We start from the raw sequence: 19,207 nt of genomic DNA on the forward strand, positions 1-19,207 counted from the left end.
AAAAAAAAAACTTTACTAGGTCTTACTTTCGGGGGGAGGCCTTATATTTAGCAATTCAGCAAAACCTCTGCTAGGTCTTATTTTCGGGAAAACATGGTATGTATGCGAACAAGCGTTTTCGCTTATGAATTTAAACAAGTGCAAAACATGGAACAGGTTAACCAACGAGAATTTGGAAAATCTGCTGTTGTTTCAACATCTGCCATTATGCTAGACATCAAGAAGATTGCAGCCAGCATCCAATCTCAGCCATCACATTAATCACTTGGAGGTCCGGCCCCCAGTCAGTAAACTTAATCCTAATTTGGCCCTTCTTCAGAAAAGGTTGTGCATCCCTGCTAAATAGATTTAATGAGGAGCTAAATATCACTGAAATTTGTATAAAATCTATGTGAACAGAGAAAAAATTTAGTATCATGGATAAGAAATTTTAATACTAAAAAATGGTAAATAAATTTTTAAAATTGCCATTTTTCCTGCTAAATTCTGGTTTCAAAAATTTCCTACTAAATGCCTTGAAAAAATGCTAGATTGGTAACATTGCTTGTTAGTAATGCACAGTGACCTTGTCTACAATCTGTTCCTTTCACTAGGTAAATAGTGAAGGACAAAAAGTATATAGAGAGTACTTTGGTGCCATGTTGATAAGCATTGGATGAAGACTAGCTGCCTGACCATGTTTAAATAAAGCAAAACAAATCAGTATCACAGATGTATTTTACAAAATAAGTCTTTCAAATAATGTCTACATGCATTTATTTCATTATATTAAAACTATATGCTCTATATGTGTGCTGCCATATTTTAAGCACAGTTCCATTTACTGAATGATATCTTCCACCAAGGTATTACATATATCAGGTGAAATTCCTCTTTTCACACATTGAATGTTGTCCTTCAATGCAACACATGTTCCCAGTGTGGGGTGTCTAAAACATTGTTCCTTAACAATTTCTCACAGAAAGATTAGATTTCTACTACACACATTGCTGTTTCATACACATGACATAATATATACATAAACAATAAACTTTGGTTACCTTTTTTTGGGGCACTCTATATAATAATGCTAATTACTTTTGCTGCAATTAAATTCAAAATACTGATTATTTCAATGCTGTTTTTAAAATACGAAATAATTTTAAAGTCATGTTGTTTAATAATTTTGAATTTAAACTTAAAATGATTAAGCTAACTCATTATTTTCAGATTGAAGATTGCTCATGGGGTTGTTGTTTGTAAAGACTGTGAATTGCATGGTGATATTACTATAGGTAAGCTATAAAAGTTAATTTTTATATAGTGTTACATTTTTAAATATGGATATTATTAATATAAATAAGAAAGAAAGATGCTCTAATAGATTAGCTTTTTTCAAATATTAGTCCTATTACAAGGATGAATAAAGTTTAATCTTAAAAATGATCATCTTCAGAGTTTAGCTAATATTGTTAATATTCTAATAACTTTTTGTATTACATGATAACAATACAGAAAACAGAAATTACTACTAATATTAATATATTTATACCATATATAAATAGAAGTAACTTATTCTGTAAAGATTTATATATGCTTTGTTTTATCTTGTTTGAATTATTTTTTACAGTAGATTAATCAATACAGTCCTAAGTTTATAAAAGCTTAAAAAGTAATTACCCTTCACAGATTATGACAGATCTTTTTAAGTATAATATCAATTGTATGTAACATAACAAATATACAATTCTGTTAACATACATTCAAAAGGATATTAGTGAAAATAATACAAAATACAAGAAATTTAACAATATTTTCTAGTTCATTATTTTATAGTTTTCAGTAAAATCCATGAAGGAAGACAAACCTAAAGATATATTTTGGTTTAATGGTCAAAATATTTTGGATTATGAAAATTACAGACAAATTATAAAAAAATATAGATTGTTGAGTCTTAAGTTAAGAACTGATCCAGTTTTAAGTTACAAGTCAAACTTGGTTATAACAAGCATTAGGAGACCAGAAAGATTTCCTCATTATAACTGTTACTTGTTATAGCCATGAGGAGCAATGACATAACTAGGGGAGAATGGCGGCTGCATGGGTGACAAAATTGACCAGACTTTTCTTCAATCCTCACTTCCAGAATATCATACCTGAGGTAGATGTGATGGCTGGCTGAGTGCCATAGTGGGAAATTATAGATCATAGGTACCGAGTCATTATTTCCAGCCAGTGCCATAAGTGACTGAGTATGGTTATATCTAAATTATTAACCTTTCTATGATGACATGACTATATATATATATAAAATATATGTATAGTAAGACCAGGCTTAATGCTGCCTCAATTAATGCTGATTCGATATAATGTGGTCTGCTCAAAGCCTTAAAAAAGCTCAAAATTTACCAATTCAAATTATCTGCAGCATTTTATTGATTTATTTATAATATGATTATTTATGAACACAAACCAATTAGCAAAAGGTGGCAATTTGTCATAGTGCTGTACTTCCCTTATATCTATGTTTGTTTTGTGTGATTTTGGAAAAAATATAACATCATGGATGCCATTGACTTTACTTGGCAAGAATTAACTGATAAATGCATGAACAAAGTGAGAAAGAAGTTATGGCTGAAGGTATCCAAGAATTCTCAATGAGAAGAGCCTATCACTATATCATTAGGTTGATTAAATTGTCAACCTAATCAATACAGCAGGACTAGATGTAGACAAGCAGGATATTGAAGAGTTACTGCAGGTTCCTGGTGAGAGTCTTACCAAATACGATCTTCAAGAACTAGAAAAAATAGATTCTGAAAACAAAGAACCTAGAGAACTTGCTACAGATTTCCTTAGTAAAAGTTTGGTAACGATAATCAAAATCATTGATCAAATTGTAGCAAATGATCCAGGTTTTGAAAGTAGTCCAAAAGCAAAATGGAGCATTTTAGATGCAATCTTTTGCTACTGACATTTGCTTAATAAAAGAAAAAGTGACAAATGAAAGTACACAACTTTATTGCAAAAAACAAGAATTTCAGAAAAGCCAGGATCTTTACCACAAAAAATGAACTTTATATTTCTGTGTGTATATGTTTGTGTGTTATTTAACATATATTATTATGCAAATTAATATAAAAATAACTTAAAATATAAGTGAAATCTGTTTATTTTTGGTCACTTGTTTCCCTTTCCCTATTTACTCTGTTAAAATGACCTCATTTAACCTGTTTTGTTTAGTGCTTTGTTGTCTAGGAGCACATCCCCCGCATCAAGAGAGTCTTACTGTATTTTATTAATTTATTTTTCTAATTATTTTGTCTAAATTTTATTTATTTATTTTTCAAACAAAGGAAAGATGTGCATTAGTTGCTTTTTTCTCTGTAGTCATTTTATTGTTTTACAATTTCAGTATTTACTGCTTATTGCATAGCTATAAGTTATATATAGTTATTTATTATTTTTCATATTTTTGTTCTAGTTTCATTTTATTTACTTATTATCTCAAACAAATAAAACACTTTCACTAATTGATTTTCTTTATGTAGTGTGTTTTATTGTTCTACAGTTTCAGTATTTTCTGTTTACTGCCTAAAATGAAATGTCCTACTAACCTAAAAGAGTTTATTGAACAGAGACAGAAAACTAGTGTATATGGACTGTTTCATATAAAGTGATATTGTTCATGAAAAAATAGATAAATATACATAAATCTTATATCATCATGTACAGTACAAAACAATATTCTTTTTCATGCTGGCTTGGTGCCAAAAAAACAAATAACAAAATTGAACAATTTTATTTTCTGTCAAAGTAAAGTAATTTATAACATCAAAAATTTAGGTTATAATTTAACATTTTTTATGTAAGTAATTTTTACTCTGAACAATTATACACTATTGTACCAAAAACTACATAAAGTAATAAATATATGCAATTTTTTTTGTATCTTTATGATGATAATTTGATTTTTGGTGAATTTTTAAAATAAAATATGTAGAGTGACTTTGAGTGGCTGCAGTTTGGATTGGTGTTTTGAAGAGTAAAGTATAACCGACCATGTCATAGTAAAAGGTTAAGTTCTGGAAGCTAGGATTGAATGAAGACTAACTGGCACAAAATGCAATAACTATGTATAGTGAACAGGGTTGTAATACCAAATGTTTTTGAGATATTAGTTTAAAGATTCATCAGACCCATACCAATATCTCTTAACAAAGAGACAAAAAGGTACAAGTGTATGCATGAAATATAGCTTTATTCCTTACACATTAACATAACTTCTTCTTTCATACAAGTATTTGAAGTGTCCTCCATACTTTGTCACATGTGCTTGTAGATAATATGAGTAGAGGTTGTCATCATGCATAATATGCCAAATGTATGCCTGTGAAATGTCAAGTCTTACAGCAATACGAGTTATTGGGAGAGGTCATTTTCTATTATACATATTATACCCATACACTGCAATATATCTCGAGTGTAGGGTATCCACCAAATGTTTTAGAAGAACATTATGTTGGATGCCTTGAAGGACTCCTCTCTTGTGTAATTGCTGATGCAGTGAAGTGAACGTTGCTGTCATGACTTGATGGCATAGAAAAGTCTTCATGTACAGTTTATGTGCCTCTTCAGAACTTCTGTTGACCTTTTCATAGCAGAAATGCATATCTGCTATGAAATGCATAGATCTGATTCAATAGATTGTGGTAACATGCTGTAGCACACTGTCACAGGTAGAGCAGTTGATTTGCATATGTAACCATGTTTATCAGCCTTAGTCATGTGGTTGGATATATTACATTGTACTTATGGGTAAGTATATTAGTACATTTTGTTGGTGGTATTAACTTCTGGTTATCTTTGCAAGCTAATATCTTAAAAATGCATGGTATTAGTATGCCTGTTAATTAAACATTTTTGTTGTATTTTGTACAATTTTGCAAGTTTCATACAATTGTCTTGCATTATCCTGTATATAATAAATACATACGTACATAAACAACAAAACATTTTTGATTTTTTATTATTAATATATATATATATACAGTGAAAGTTCATTAACCCAGCATCATTTGGACTGACGTGGTGCCAGATTATTGAATATTATTGCCTTATTGGACAATGGAAGTTTTTCATTTCTTTTGATCCTTGGAACAATTTTAAATACCTTTGCATGTAAAACTGTACAAATCTACCTTTTGTAATTGTTTTAATATGCCATTTCAGTTTTTATAGGAATTCCTACCCTTGGTTGGCATGAAACAAGAACACATTATTTTTACTTTGTGCTTTATATGTATAATGTGTACAATTTTATTGTGTATAAATACAGATGTACTCTAATTATCAAAGCACATGAATAGTAATATACTGCAGCTGTTTCCATGATAATTATTGATTCCAAATGTGTTAAATATTTCTGTTTCTCATACCAAACCCATAGACTAATGTCTTTGGAAAAGTCCTTAGAAATATCATACACTAGCTAAATGGATTTACTTAGCACATCATTCTGTCATCTTCATCTTCTGTTTCCACAATGTTTGTCAGAAGTTGTTGTGATGATGGCAGTAAATATGCACCAATAACCCCCAACTACGAGCATGGCATGCTGACTTATTGGTTAGCTAGGTTAATGGAATTTTACTGTATTAGAGTTCATATAATCAAACATGATCATAACATAATTGATAATGATAATGTTTTTACTCAAATACAATGTGGTATAGTAAATAAACATTAAAAACATAAATGATTTATAAATTTGAAAACTTGATGATGTGTTTGCATATTTTTTCTCTATGCTTTTCTGCATCACTTAGAGACTATGCAGACAAAATAATTTTTGTTAATTATGAAAATATTATGCATTGCCAAAATTTATAAATATAAAAGAAAGTTGTAAATTAACATTGTTATTATGATAAATGGAATTAAACACCATTGAAAGTTTTACAGAAAAATGACTATAAACTATCAAAAATATTTCAATATTTATGATAGATATATATTTACTGTTTCAAAATTTTTTCAATATCTATTATTTCTCTTAAATGTTCTAATACAGTATTTTCAAAATTATCTTATTAATAGCATATTTTGATAGTAATCACATAATTTGCTTTTAATCTGCTAAAAGATTTTACTTTATATTAAATTTTTCTCATCTGCAGGAAATAGAACAGTAATACATCCTACTGTTCGTATTATTGCTGAAGCTGGACCTATCATAATTGGTGAAAATAATCTCATTGAGGAACAAGTACAGATTATCAACAAGTAATAATTATTTATGTTAATTTATTTAAAAATATATGATTTTCTAAGATGTTTTCACTTGCAAATTTGTATAAGAGCAAAAGAAATTGTAGCATTTTCTATAACATTAAAACAATCATTTAAAATAATGAAATAATCAGTAATCCAGTAATAAATGAAATTTAATTTTTAGGCACAATAATGTATGATATTAATATATAATTTATTAAAGGAAAAAATAACTCCTTTTTTCAAAATGAAAGAAACAGAACATTAAATTAATTGGTACTCTACTTTTTTGTTTTGAAGAAGATAAATATATATATAATTTAATTTATACATATATTATTATTATTAGAGATAGAGATATATTACAGATTGATTTAATAATAATAATTCTAAAATTGAAATTGAAAGTGAAAAGTTTGTTATATCTGAATAATTGCTATTAAATCTATTTGTTAATATGATCAATTTACTATTGGGAAATAATTTTGAAGTTTGCATATTTGTAACTTCACATTAAAATTAATTTTAAATTAAGATCTTTTCAATTGATCAAAATTTTAATTTATTATATTTAACTGTTTCTTGACAACTAAAGACAAATTTTTCTTAATGGCAAACTAATACAAAATATAATTACTTGAGTAGATAGTTTTGCTAATACAATATACAGTAGAGCCTCGATTATCCGACCCCCGATTAACCGACCGTCATAGTCGGCAAATTTCAAATGTCCACTAGTGATGTGGCGCTACAATATTTGGCTATGTCTTGGCTACTTTAATATTATTTTTATGTGTTTTAGCTGGCAACACTCATTCGACCATGAAAAGGAGCCAGTATTTAAACGAGGCTTAATTTTCTAATTTTTAACGATACAATAGTGACGATTATTATTTTAAAAAATTTTTGTTAGGCTTAACATTGATGAAAATTCAACGCGAGTAGGTTAATAGCAATATACTAATTACATGGGATATAATAATATACTACACTAATAATGGATTTTTCATACTTTTCGGTTATCCGACTTTTCAATTGTCCAACCAACCCCAGTCCCCAATTGAGTCGGATAATCAAGGCTCTACTGTATTGAATTCATCTTTAAGTTTTTTAATTATTATTATTCACTATAGTATATATAATTTACTTAAGTTATGAATTGTGAATTTCAGCTAAATTTGTGTCCTGTAATGATAAAAATTTTAATTAGCACAGAAAAATCAGAAATACTATTAACATATGTTTTACGTATTTAGAATGGCAGAAAAGGCTTGAAAGACTTTTTTTGTGTCACATACATCAAGTAGTAGATAGAAAGATAAAACATTATCCTTGCATCATTTTCTCAATGAAAATAGTGGACACAAATTATGCAAATCTGTAGACAGAAAATAAATTTTTTAATAATGCTTTATATGTATACAAAATGTAAATATTTCAATATTGCACTGTGTTATATAATCATTTTGAAATAAAATTATTCCAAATACTTTCTAAGCATTTTTAATATTAGTGCAACTTAATTCATTTACATATTCAAACCCAAAATTCTACAGATAGGCATTCTTTAATACATGGTATTTAAATTCCTATAAAATCTTGTGTTATTTGAAATCATGTCATACTAGAGTAAATATCAATAAGAGAAAGACATTGGGTTCCAAAAGCTAACAAAAAATCTGTCAGATTTGAATAAATAAAAGATCCTCAGCAGTAACAGTTTTAATTTTTTAAATATTTAGTTTTAATTTTCTTTATGGCTCAGATTGTTTCTTAATTTAGGCAACAACACAATTAATTTAAATTTAAACACTTTGTGACATATATGTTTTCTTTCCCTTTTCCAGACAATTCAAAATTTTATTTTTGATTCTAGAGAAATAAAATTTCTTTTCAGTGATGCTTTTTTTATTTTTATTAGGTAAAATTTAGAACTGGAATTTATTTCATAACAGAAAATAATTATTCCAGTATGATTCTTAAGAATGAAGTTCAATGATACTCAGAAAAACTGGTATAATAAATAACAGTATATTCATAAAATCTTAAAAGTCACAAACTGTTTTGTTGTCAAATATTTAATGATTCTAACATGTGTGAGTTCTGTAGTATAGAATCTAACACCTGAATCTCTCAACAAGATAAAATGTAGACAACAACAAAGCATTTGATAAAAAAGGGGGTGGAAATCTTTTATCTTGTTGTTTTTGTTTAGAGAGCTAATAAGTAAATGGAAATTAAATAAAAATAAATGGAAATGTCAAAAAATAACATAAGCATAATATTAAGATTTTTCCTGCACAAAGGCTCAGAAATATCATGTTATATTATAATTGCTGCAATTCTTTAACTGTATTAGAGCAAAACAGTGTTTTAGAAGTTCCACTTTATGAGAGTTACCTATATATGTTAACATTTTAAATTCAAAATTTAATATTTAACTCATGATAATAAGTCTTGTGTGTTATTTTGAATGGTTAACATAATGTGCTTATATTTTTATGAACTTCCAACACCACAAATACATTTATAATTATCAATATTATTGAATTTATTTTTACAAATAATAATGCTGATTTTATAAGATTGGAAATAAATGCTGGAAGTTGCAAACACAATTCAATAAGAATTTTATTAACCAAATTCTTTTCTTGAAATCCAATTAGTATAGTTTGTAATTTGCATTCACTATACAGTAGTGCCTCATACTTTGAATTTAATTCATTCCAGGAGACTGTTTGAGCTCCAAATCATTTAACGTTTGAATCAATTAATTCAATTAAAAATAATGGAAAGTGATTTAATCTATTCCCAAAGCATAAACAATACCCATTTTGATAAACTTAAAACATCAAATGCTCATGATTTAAAGGAAAAGTAACACAAATAAATACCCTAATAATAAATTAAAATCTGAAACCAATAAATGAAATATGCAAATACTGTATTGGCAAGCGCCAAATCCGACAGAGGGCGCTGTTTTTGAGCCAAGATGGCTGCCGAAACAGGTAAGGAGCCGACCACGTGTTTGTTCAGTGCCTGAGCCGATTCAGTTTCTATCAGTGACGACTACTGCGAGAACGAATCATTGAATTTATGTCAAATTCTAGAGTATATCGGTGACAGGAAATGTTGTCTTGTAGAAGGTGAAGCCGTTTTTGGATGCGGACACATCGTATTTTGTGGATTAAACTCTAACAACAACACCAAAGTTCATGTTGTTGCTTTAATGTTGCAATCTCAGATATTGGCATTTTAATACATCTCAATTACAGGGAGAATGCACGTGCAAAGCGGAGCTGTCTGGTTTTTGTAAACATGTGATAGCATGTTTATTACACGTTAACAGGTGAGAAGTATTTAAATATTTTAAGCAGTATACACCATGTTCCAATATAAAAACAAAGTTTTATTTATCATAATAGTTAAAATTAGTGCCAATCTGAAGGCTGCCCTGCTGAGTCATTCAGCACTTATACAACATAGGCCAGTCAAAAGTTTGGTTGTGTAGCACACACACAACATAATGTGTGTGTGTGTGTACGTCACATATATCCAAAACGGCTTCACATTCTACAAGACAACGTTTCCTGTCGCCGATATAGTCTAGAATTTGACATAAATTCAATGATTTGTTCTTCATTTGGTCCTCGCAGTAGTCGCCACCGATAGAAACTGAATCGGCTCAGGCACTGAACAAACACGTGGTCGGCTCCTTACCTGTTTCGGCAGCCATCTTGGCTCAAAAACAGCGCCCTTTGTCGGATTTGGCGCTTGCCAATAATAAAATGAAAATTACATTTACTGGTTGTACACTGTCGACTGTGGCATCTTAAATGTGGCTGCTGGATCTGCCACACATGTACTGCTTTCATGCTTTGTGAAAAGTTCTTTTTTCATCTCAATAGTTGACATTACAACCTTCTTCTTATACTTTAATGAATAAAGTTTATATTGGATTGAACAGAAAGATTTTGTGTATTTTTTAACAGCTGTCCTTACTTAACATAGATGTGTGATTCAATTATAACAGTTGTGAAACTTAACACATTATTGCTAATGTGATATATATAACCAAACACCAAAAATAAAATAAAAAAAGCTCTGAAAATATTCAACCATAATGGGAGAGTGAGAGACAACTTGTGCATACAACAGATTGCATTTTTTACAAGTGTAGTTCAAACTTTGAAGCATCATTAATTAAAACTCCAAAGTGAATTTTTGTTGAATTTAGCACTCAAACTTTGACATGTCTGAAGTTAGTTGTTTGAAGCTTGAGGTACCACAGTATTTTCACTTTTTTCAAATAATATTAACTTACATTTACATTAACATGTAAGAGACCATTTAATGTCAATGTAAAGAAACTTGTTCTGTTTCATCTATTATTTTAAATTTGTACAGTGCCTTTTATAGTTGTTGGAATTGCCAGTAAGATGTTTTGATTAATGCATAGATTTTATAAATTAATGGCTTATAATTCATAATTGCAAACTTACTGTTGGTTATTTAAAGTAATTTAGGTATTTACTTATTTATTGTAGTTTTCTACAAAAATTGAATTTTGATTTAATATTTTAAAAGTTAAATTTAAAAAAAATTTACTTTTATTACAATAGATTGCCTGGAAACAATGATGTGAAACTTGGTAATGAAAGTGTAATGGTTATTGGAAATAATAATGTATTTGAAGTTGGATGCTGTATCCTTATGTTTAAATATAGAATAGTTACATATAATTATCACATATCAAAATTTATATGTATGTATAATGTAATAGTCTTGAGTTTATGATGGTTTGATATATTCCAAGTTGAATGTTTGCAGGTTTGAAATTTTCTAATAATCTTTTCTTTTTTTTTCTCCTTTGCTTTCTTCAAAATTAAAAAGAAATTCTATTATGAATTCTTATCAACAGTGGTCTTTATACTTAACTTCTTTCCAAAACTTTAGAAACACCTTGATCAATAATTGCACTGTATATATTACTGCATCATAACATTAAGAATATAAACTGTTTGTTGAAAGTGTTATTATGTTGAAGTTTTATTGAAATTACATAAACACTTACTGCTATTCATGTGATCCTATCAAGTTCATGTTTCAAAAGTATAGAAATATTGGTAATGTGTTGAAAAACTTTAGAATCACGAATAAAATGTTTAAATATTCAAATGAAGGCAAGATATTAAAGCAAGGAATGCATATGATCATGTTCTGTAAATAATTTTAAAAATGGGAAAAGTTATTGAATTAACCCTTGAAAAGAAAATAATGCTTGTGGCTTTGAAAGAGGCAAAATTGACATTATTAATGATAGCAGTTAAATTGCACAACTACAGTACCAAAGTGGCTAAAATAATATCCTGAAGAAGTATATCTTGTATAATATACAAAATAATAATATCTTGTATAGTATACAAAAATAAGTCATGAACTGCACTCAAGCAGTGAACATTGAGAAGAATCTCCATGCTCCTTTCCTGGAAACTATACTCAGCATCAAGTTTGAACTATATCTATGAGCATCTGTGCTTTGTTGAGTTGTTTGTTTATCTGTTAGCAAAAAATGGAAAAGTGAGAAAAAAATAAAAATGTAAGACATATGAGGGCTGTTCAAAAAGTATCGGACCTTTAGTTGGCAAAAGTACATTTATTGATTTTGAGGTACAAAACCCTAATCCCCTTCAAAGTAGTCTCCTTGGTAGTGTATACACTTCTCCCAGCATTCCTCCATTGCTGGAAACACTGCTGGAACGCATCTTTTGGAATGTCTGTCACATTCCGCATGATGTCTTCTCTTGACTAAAATCGGATTCCTTTTAGCGGCATTTTCAGCTTGGGAAATAGCCAAAGATCACACGGAGCCATTGGGGAAGAGTACGGAGTGTGACGAATCATAGGAGTGTTGTGTTTGGCAACGAAAGCCCGAATCAGATGCGTAGAATGGGCAGATGCGTTATCACAATGGAGCTGCCAAGTTTTGATCGACCACAGATCCTGTCGTTTGTGTCGCACAGCATCAGAAAGACGATGAAGGACCTCCTGGTAGTACTCCTTTGCAATGGTTTGGCCTTGTGGTGCGTACTCACGATAAACTACCCCACGACAGTCGAAAAAACTGTCAACATGACCTTGATATTGCTGCGGACCTGCCGCACTTTTTTTTGCCTCGAGGATCGTCCCTGAAAGCCTGCTGAATCTTGCGAATGGTTTACGCTTGGGTATTGCCAAGGTTTTTGGCAAAATTTGATGTAATATCACTGCTCATGTTGTTGAGTCATTTTCCAACTTAGTGGAATCTGACAAGAGCTCACTACATGTCCTCACTCATAGGCCGACTGCCAATGACTGATGCTTCCTGCAGGCGGAAAAAAATTCAGGGCTGTGCATGACTGTCCCCTCCACAACTCCACCGAAAGAGGCCTCCAACGCATCATTGGTTTACGTGGAAAAGATAAAAGTCCGATACTTTTTGAACAGACCTCGTATAGTAAAAGCAGGAAGGCTATGTTTTTTTTAATATGATTTAGTAAGTTAATTTTAAGTATGGAAATGTTCAAAATTTTTTTTCTGTATAAATTAATGGTAATTGCTGCTTCACTTTATGCCATTTTGGTTTATGAAACTTTTCATAAACCAAAATGACATAAAGTAGGACTGATATTCAGGAAATTGGCATAACTAGCCAATTTGCTGGATATCAGTCCTATTGAAAGTTGATGAAATGTTGAGCAGAAACACAAAGTGGCAAGTGCAGAAGAATTGAAGCATCACATATTACAAATTTGACAAGAAACAATACCAATGTATTGGATATTATAAGTTTTCTTAATTAACTGTGCTATATTACAGTAGTATAGTGTATATATTATCATTATGCATTAATATTTTTTATAAATTTATAACAAATTTCATTAATAAATAAATTATATGAGTTACTAGAGCAAAGTCTGAGAGACCCAGTAAGTTTATGATTTTTGTATACCAAATATAATAAATTACATTATTATAAGAAAATAAATTTCTCATGTTATATTAAGATATAATAATCTTGTAAGTTATTAAATAATTAGTAATTTCTTAATGGAATAAATTATATTTTTACTTAACAAAATTAACAGATAGTGAAGCATTGACTATTGGAGATAACAATGTTCTTGAATCAAAATGTAAGTTGAATAGTAGTTAAAATTTTTTTGTTTTTTTGTTAATAATCAGAATGTTAATATAGGTGAAATTCTTCCAAAATAAGGGAAAATTCCTTCAAAGTATTTTTCTAATAATAAACATTGTTCAGAAGTAGTCTGTTGGTGGAAATTATACTTAAATTATTTATTAAAGTAACACAATTTTTGTGTATTTTTATCACATTGTATCATGGCAACAACATGTGTATTTTTATCACATTGTGTCATGGCTTCATTAATAAACATCCACAATGAATTGTGGCATTTTCACATTGCCAGATCACAGTTAGGTTGATTATTAAAAAAAACATTGACACACATTTCCCTTTGTGATCTTATTGAATATGCCAAAATGTGTTGTGTGCATTTTTGAAAGTGTGGCTGGACCTGAGAAGTCAGAATGAATTGTGGTTGATTTTTGCTCAGTGAGCTTTTCAAAATTTAAGCCTAACATAAACACAATTTAGGTCCAAATGGATCAAATTAAGGTTGTTAAATAATGCATACTTTAGTTCCAAAAATGGTCAAATCTGTAAAATGATTTAAAGAGATCATTTCTCACAATCTGTATGGAGCTATAAGCAAAAATATATGATAACGTTTGATGAGTGATGTAACTACAGAATGAGGGGAATTGGTCACTTTTTTCAGATTTTAATATTAGGGTGCATCTTAGATTTAATGTAATACAACATAATTAGTGGTCTAGTGCCAAATGCCTTGGTTCTCTGTTACTAATTCCATTGTGTCATTTTAATGATTTTATTAGATCAATATTAGTAATAGCAGATATTTAAGAAGTCAGCTTAGTTCAATCTCATTAGTCTATTACAGTAACAACATAAGTACTTAGATGAAAATCCCAGAAAAAGTGCAGATTTTTAACTGTGGTACTAGGGATAATATATATAACTTACTTTATTCGTAATAAATACTGTATAAATTTGTGTCAACACATTCAGTTATATAACTTAAAAGGAATACATGAATTCATCTTAAGTTGTCTATTTTTCAACAAAAAAAAAAAATTGTTGGTGAGCATTTAGAAATTAAGGTTCATCTTAAATCCAAGTAAATACAGTATATATCATTTGTTTACAAGAAATAAATTCAATAATGAATAAAATTTTATAAAATTTCTATTCATTGAACATGTGAATTGACTTGACTTGACTGCACATCTCTTATGTGAAGCATTATTTTAATAATGTTTTGTGATGTCATAATTTTCAAATTCCTTGTGTCACCTATTGTCACATGTTTATCCCCTCCTATCTAAAAAGTGTGAGATTATAGATGTTACTTCTGTCTGCAAAGAAATTTTACTAAAGTACTTATATGCATTTCAACCTATAAATTTTAGTATATTACTGAGGTTTTAACATGTACATAAATTTGGCCCTTAATGATGATCAAGTATATGTTGAAACACAAATTACTACTTACATTATTTCCGATTATGAACATTTAGTATAATTTTGTTATCATTTATGGTGTGTGTTTTCATTGATTAGCAAAAGTTGGACGGCATACAGAGTTAACATCAGGATGTGTTATTGGAGCCATGTGTGAAATAACAACTCGAGAAGTTATTCCAGAAAACACTGTCATATATGGTAGAAATTGTGGACGCAGAATTCAAGAAGAAAAACCTGCAGTGGGTATTTTATTTAAATGATTGTTTTGATTGAAATTATTTAAATAATTACAGTGCTATTATAGGTTTACTAATGAATAATTTATTACAAGAAATATACCATATTTACTCGTGTATAAAACAATCTGGCATATAGGACGAGGTATGACTTTAAAGATCAAAATAAGGAAAATTAGAATTGTATTAATACAATTCTAACTTTATCGCAAATAAAATATCAAATGCCCAGAAATGTACACACTGTCCTGCAAATATTACTAGCATTTTAAACCTTAAGGAAAAATCTTGTAAAATCGACATAATTTGTTAATTTAAATACACTGTAGAGCCATTAAACTGCGGCTTAATGTTTTTTGATTGTCAAAAAATATTTTTTTTTTTTATTTATTGTAATTTATGCATTAATGGTCTTGAAATTAATAATAATTTATTATTTAAGAGTAACAAAACATATCAAATACATTTAAAACATTTTATATCTTTTCATAAAAATTACTAAATATTTATTTGTAACATTGCATGGCACAATACAGTATTTTAATACTATAATAATTATTTGACATATAAACAAAATCACACACAAGCACAAGCACTTTTATTACCATCACACATTAATATATTAACAATGTTAGAAATAAAAAAAATTATTAAAATGTTTATAATATAAAATTAAACATACAGTACAGTAATATAATAGTTGTTATTACACAATAACAAGTTACAAACAGTGTTTATTTTTTAGTAAAATACAAGGTGATGTCAGCCTGTTCTTGTTCCTAGAGGCCATGTCCAGGTCTGTACAATCCATAGTATCAAAAAATTGGGATCCAAGCTTTTTGCACAGCTTGAGTGAATTTGCAGATTACTGGCCTTTGGCTTTAATTAATTTATGGCCCTACACTGTATTTAGAATTTGCTGGACAATCGGGAACCTTTTTTGCCAATTCTTAATAGTCAAATCCACTCTCCATCAAGATTACACTTATGACTTTCTCTGAATTCTGATTTCCGAATAATCATGTTTTCATGTGGGAATGGATTAAAACTTATATCGGGCTCCCATTTGATTTTGGAAATTTCAGTATTTGAATTCAAAAGCTTTGCTCTTCCTATTGCTATTTATCTTTACTCCTGACAATATACAAAAACGATTCAAACAACCCTGATAAAAACTGGTGTTTAAAAACAAAAATAGTGAGCATCCAGTTAAAAGTTCAAATAAACAGTTTACAAAAGTTATTGCAAAAATCCTTCACTCATGCATATAGGGTCACCAAACTTTTTTGATCGTCACCCCCTACAAGTTTTCAAAACCTCACATCGACCTCCACCAAAAAGTTTGTGTTAAAATAGTAAGTACTTTGTTTTGCTTGTAATACATTTCTTTTAATTTTGCTTTTTTTTTTTTTTCATTTATTGTTAATTTTTGTAACTGACAGTCAGTGAGACTTGATAATCAACCCCCAATAATGTTTTATCAACCTCTGGTATAGGACAACCTAGGTTTTTGAAGCAATGAAAAATAAATAAAAATCTCATCTTATATGCGAGTAAATATGGTATATGAGCTATCCAACAATATTAAATATCTATTTTAATTTTTTATGTGAACATAAAATTTGAATCTTCTTATTTTCCCAAATAAAACATTTATCTATATCTAAATAAGGGAGAATTAATTATGATTTTAATTGCAGATTACTAATAAATGTATGCAATTTTAGATTGAATTTAAAATTTTTAATTTATTTCTTTGTATCAATCCTTTTCTAGGAGAAAGATTTTCTAATTTGTTTTAGGTTATTCAAGCATTAATTAATTAATTAATGTTGTAATTGGATTTTATGTAGACAAAAAATTTATAGAAATAAGATTAATTTAATGTCTAGATATCAAATAAGGAGAAAAAATCATTATGCCATTTGTTAAGATGTTATAATTCACTTGAAGATTTTATTTAAAAGAGTGTTATTACTATAAACAATTATGGATATGTAATCTTCCTTAATTAAATCTGTCAATATACCAAAGATGAAATTTGTTTAATTCTCATAATAACAAACAAACTCCAAATGAATCTTGAAATATACATGTTAAATTATATCAGATTCTCAACAAGTTATACAATATGTATTAAAAATGTCTTATTTCTAAGCCAGACCATTTTCTTGAGAACAGCTGAACAACATATCAAATTTATGCTGCATAGAGGCAACATTCTCCAACAGCAATATCAAGTACAGTAGAACCTCGATTATCCGCCCTAATTGGGGACTGGGGTTGGTCGGATAACCGAAAAGTATGAAAAAATCCATTATTAGTGTAGTATATTATTATATCCCATGTAATTAGTATATCGCTATTAACCTATTTTGCGTTGAATTTTCATCGATGTTAAGCCTAACAAAAATTTTTTAAAATAATAATCGTCGCTATTGTATCGTTAAAAATTAGAAAATTAAGCTTCGTTTAAATACTGGCTCCCTTTCATGGTTGAATGAGTGTTGTCAGCTAAAACACGTAAAAATAATATTAAAGTAGCCAAGACATAGCCAAATATTGTAGGGCCACATCACTAGCAAACATTTGGAATTTGCCGACTAGGACGGTCGGTTAACCGAGGGTCGGATAATCGAGGTTCTACTGTAGTACGCATAATGATTATTATTTTTCAAGGGAAAAACTAAATATCCAAGAATAGGCCTATTCTTTTTCCAACCATAAAAAGTGTATTGTCTGTTTTGAAATTTGAGTCCTACTTTTAAATGTCTAATAAATTTTCTAGATAGGATTATGGAATATAACTTAGTGGGGATTTTTAGGTCTACAATTTTTTCAAATTTCAGCCCAATAAGCTTGAATTTGCACAGAGGATTTCAACTGTCAGAATGAAACCATCTGTCCAACAAAATCACATCATAAATCTGTTTCCAATCTTTGGAAATACACAAAGGAGAAATAATAATGTTTAAAATCCAAAGATTATCAAGATGTTTTTGACACACTGCCCTGTGGGCAATAAGAGTTGTCCAGGTCTATAACAGGGTGATGGTGATGAGGGGCAGGGTCTGACTGCCATGAAAAATTTCTGGGGGGTTTTTTTGGGACTGCTCAAATTTGATCCTTGGTCTCTAAAGCAGTGGGTAGACATGCTGGCTATCACATTATGTTTATAAAAAACATCTTAACAGACACTATTTTGAATTTTTTTCTGAAATTCTTTTCCAACATCTTCCATTTAGAGAATCATTATGTGGATTGAGTTGTCATGCCAGGATATTTCTGGAAATGTTTACATTCTCTATATAAGTGTTAAAAACAAATTTGAATACATACCTAATTTTTAGAAATAATCAGCCTTGTAAATTTGAGGTTACATTTTGAATTCATCACGTTGGGATGGCTAAAAAAAAATACAGTAATATAGTAATTTTAATTATTAATATAATAAATATCTATAATAATATATAATAAATAAGTATATTGAAGTTTTTTCTTTTTTTTTTTTCTAGTCACAATCATTACAGCTGGATTTTCTGAAGAAGATACTTCCTAATTATCATAATATTAGAAAACCAACAAAAACGGAAGCATTTAAATGATAAATGAACTTTAAAACAATTTTTGTATAAAGCTTTAAATTTTGACTTTGACAGACAAGATTAAAAGCAAAAATATTGCAACAGTAATTTTTATTTAATATGAGATAAGCCAAATTATCCAAAAAGCCATTTTAATTTCCTGAAACATTGAATAGAAGACAAACAAGTATTCCAGTCATTCTTGTTCTTTAGAGCCTATTTTCAATTTGAAGTTTGCATCTTGAAGGGTTTTTGTTGTTGTATGTTATTTATGTTAATGCTATCTTTTTAAGTGCAGGTAGAGACAATGTTAGCATTATTATTAATAAACCATGTTCTAAACCAGAAGTTAATCAGATTTTTTTTTTTAACTAGGAAATAAATTCCTTTCTTCAATGATGACAAACTGAATAGTCTATGAGGACAATGTATGTAAAAAAATAAAACAATTCAAAATTTCAAGATAAATAAAATTAAACATTATCATTTGTGTAAACTGTGCATTTAATGGAAAGTTTAACAGA

The 19,207-nt window shown here is 29.0% G+C and overlaps 1 protein-coding gene across 1 annotated transcript in view; it reads left to right on the plus strand.

The window, feature by feature from the left end:
- Window positions 1-19,207, plus strand: part of LOC111623431 (dynactin subunit 6-like) — a 29,657-nt gene extending 10,450 nt beyond the window's left edge. Inside the window, exons 2-7 of the mRNA XM_023366005.1 lie at window positions 1,210-1,274; window positions 6,159-6,264; window positions 10,875-10,957; window positions 13,380-13,427; window positions 14,960-15,102; window positions 18,615-19,207. Coding sequence (XP_023221773.1) covers window positions 1,210-1,274; window positions 6,159-6,264; window positions 10,875-10,957; window positions 13,380-13,427; window positions 14,960-15,102; window positions 18,615-18,704 — 535 coding nt within the window. The 3' untranslated portion in view covers window positions 18,705-19,207. The remainder of the gene's footprint in view (window positions 1-1,209; window positions 1,275-6,158; window positions 6,265-10,874; window positions 10,958-13,379; window positions 13,428-14,959; window positions 15,103-18,614) is intronic.

This window comes from Centruroides sculpturatus, unplaced genomic scaffold (genome assembly GCF_000671375.1).
Source record: "Centruroides sculpturatus isolate CEXI.00-Female unplaced genomic scaffold, Cexi_2.0 scaffold190, whole genome shotgun sequence".
NCBI classification, from domain to species: Eukaryota; Metazoa; Arthropoda; class Arachnida; order Scorpiones; family Buthidae; genus Centruroides; species Centruroides sculpturatus.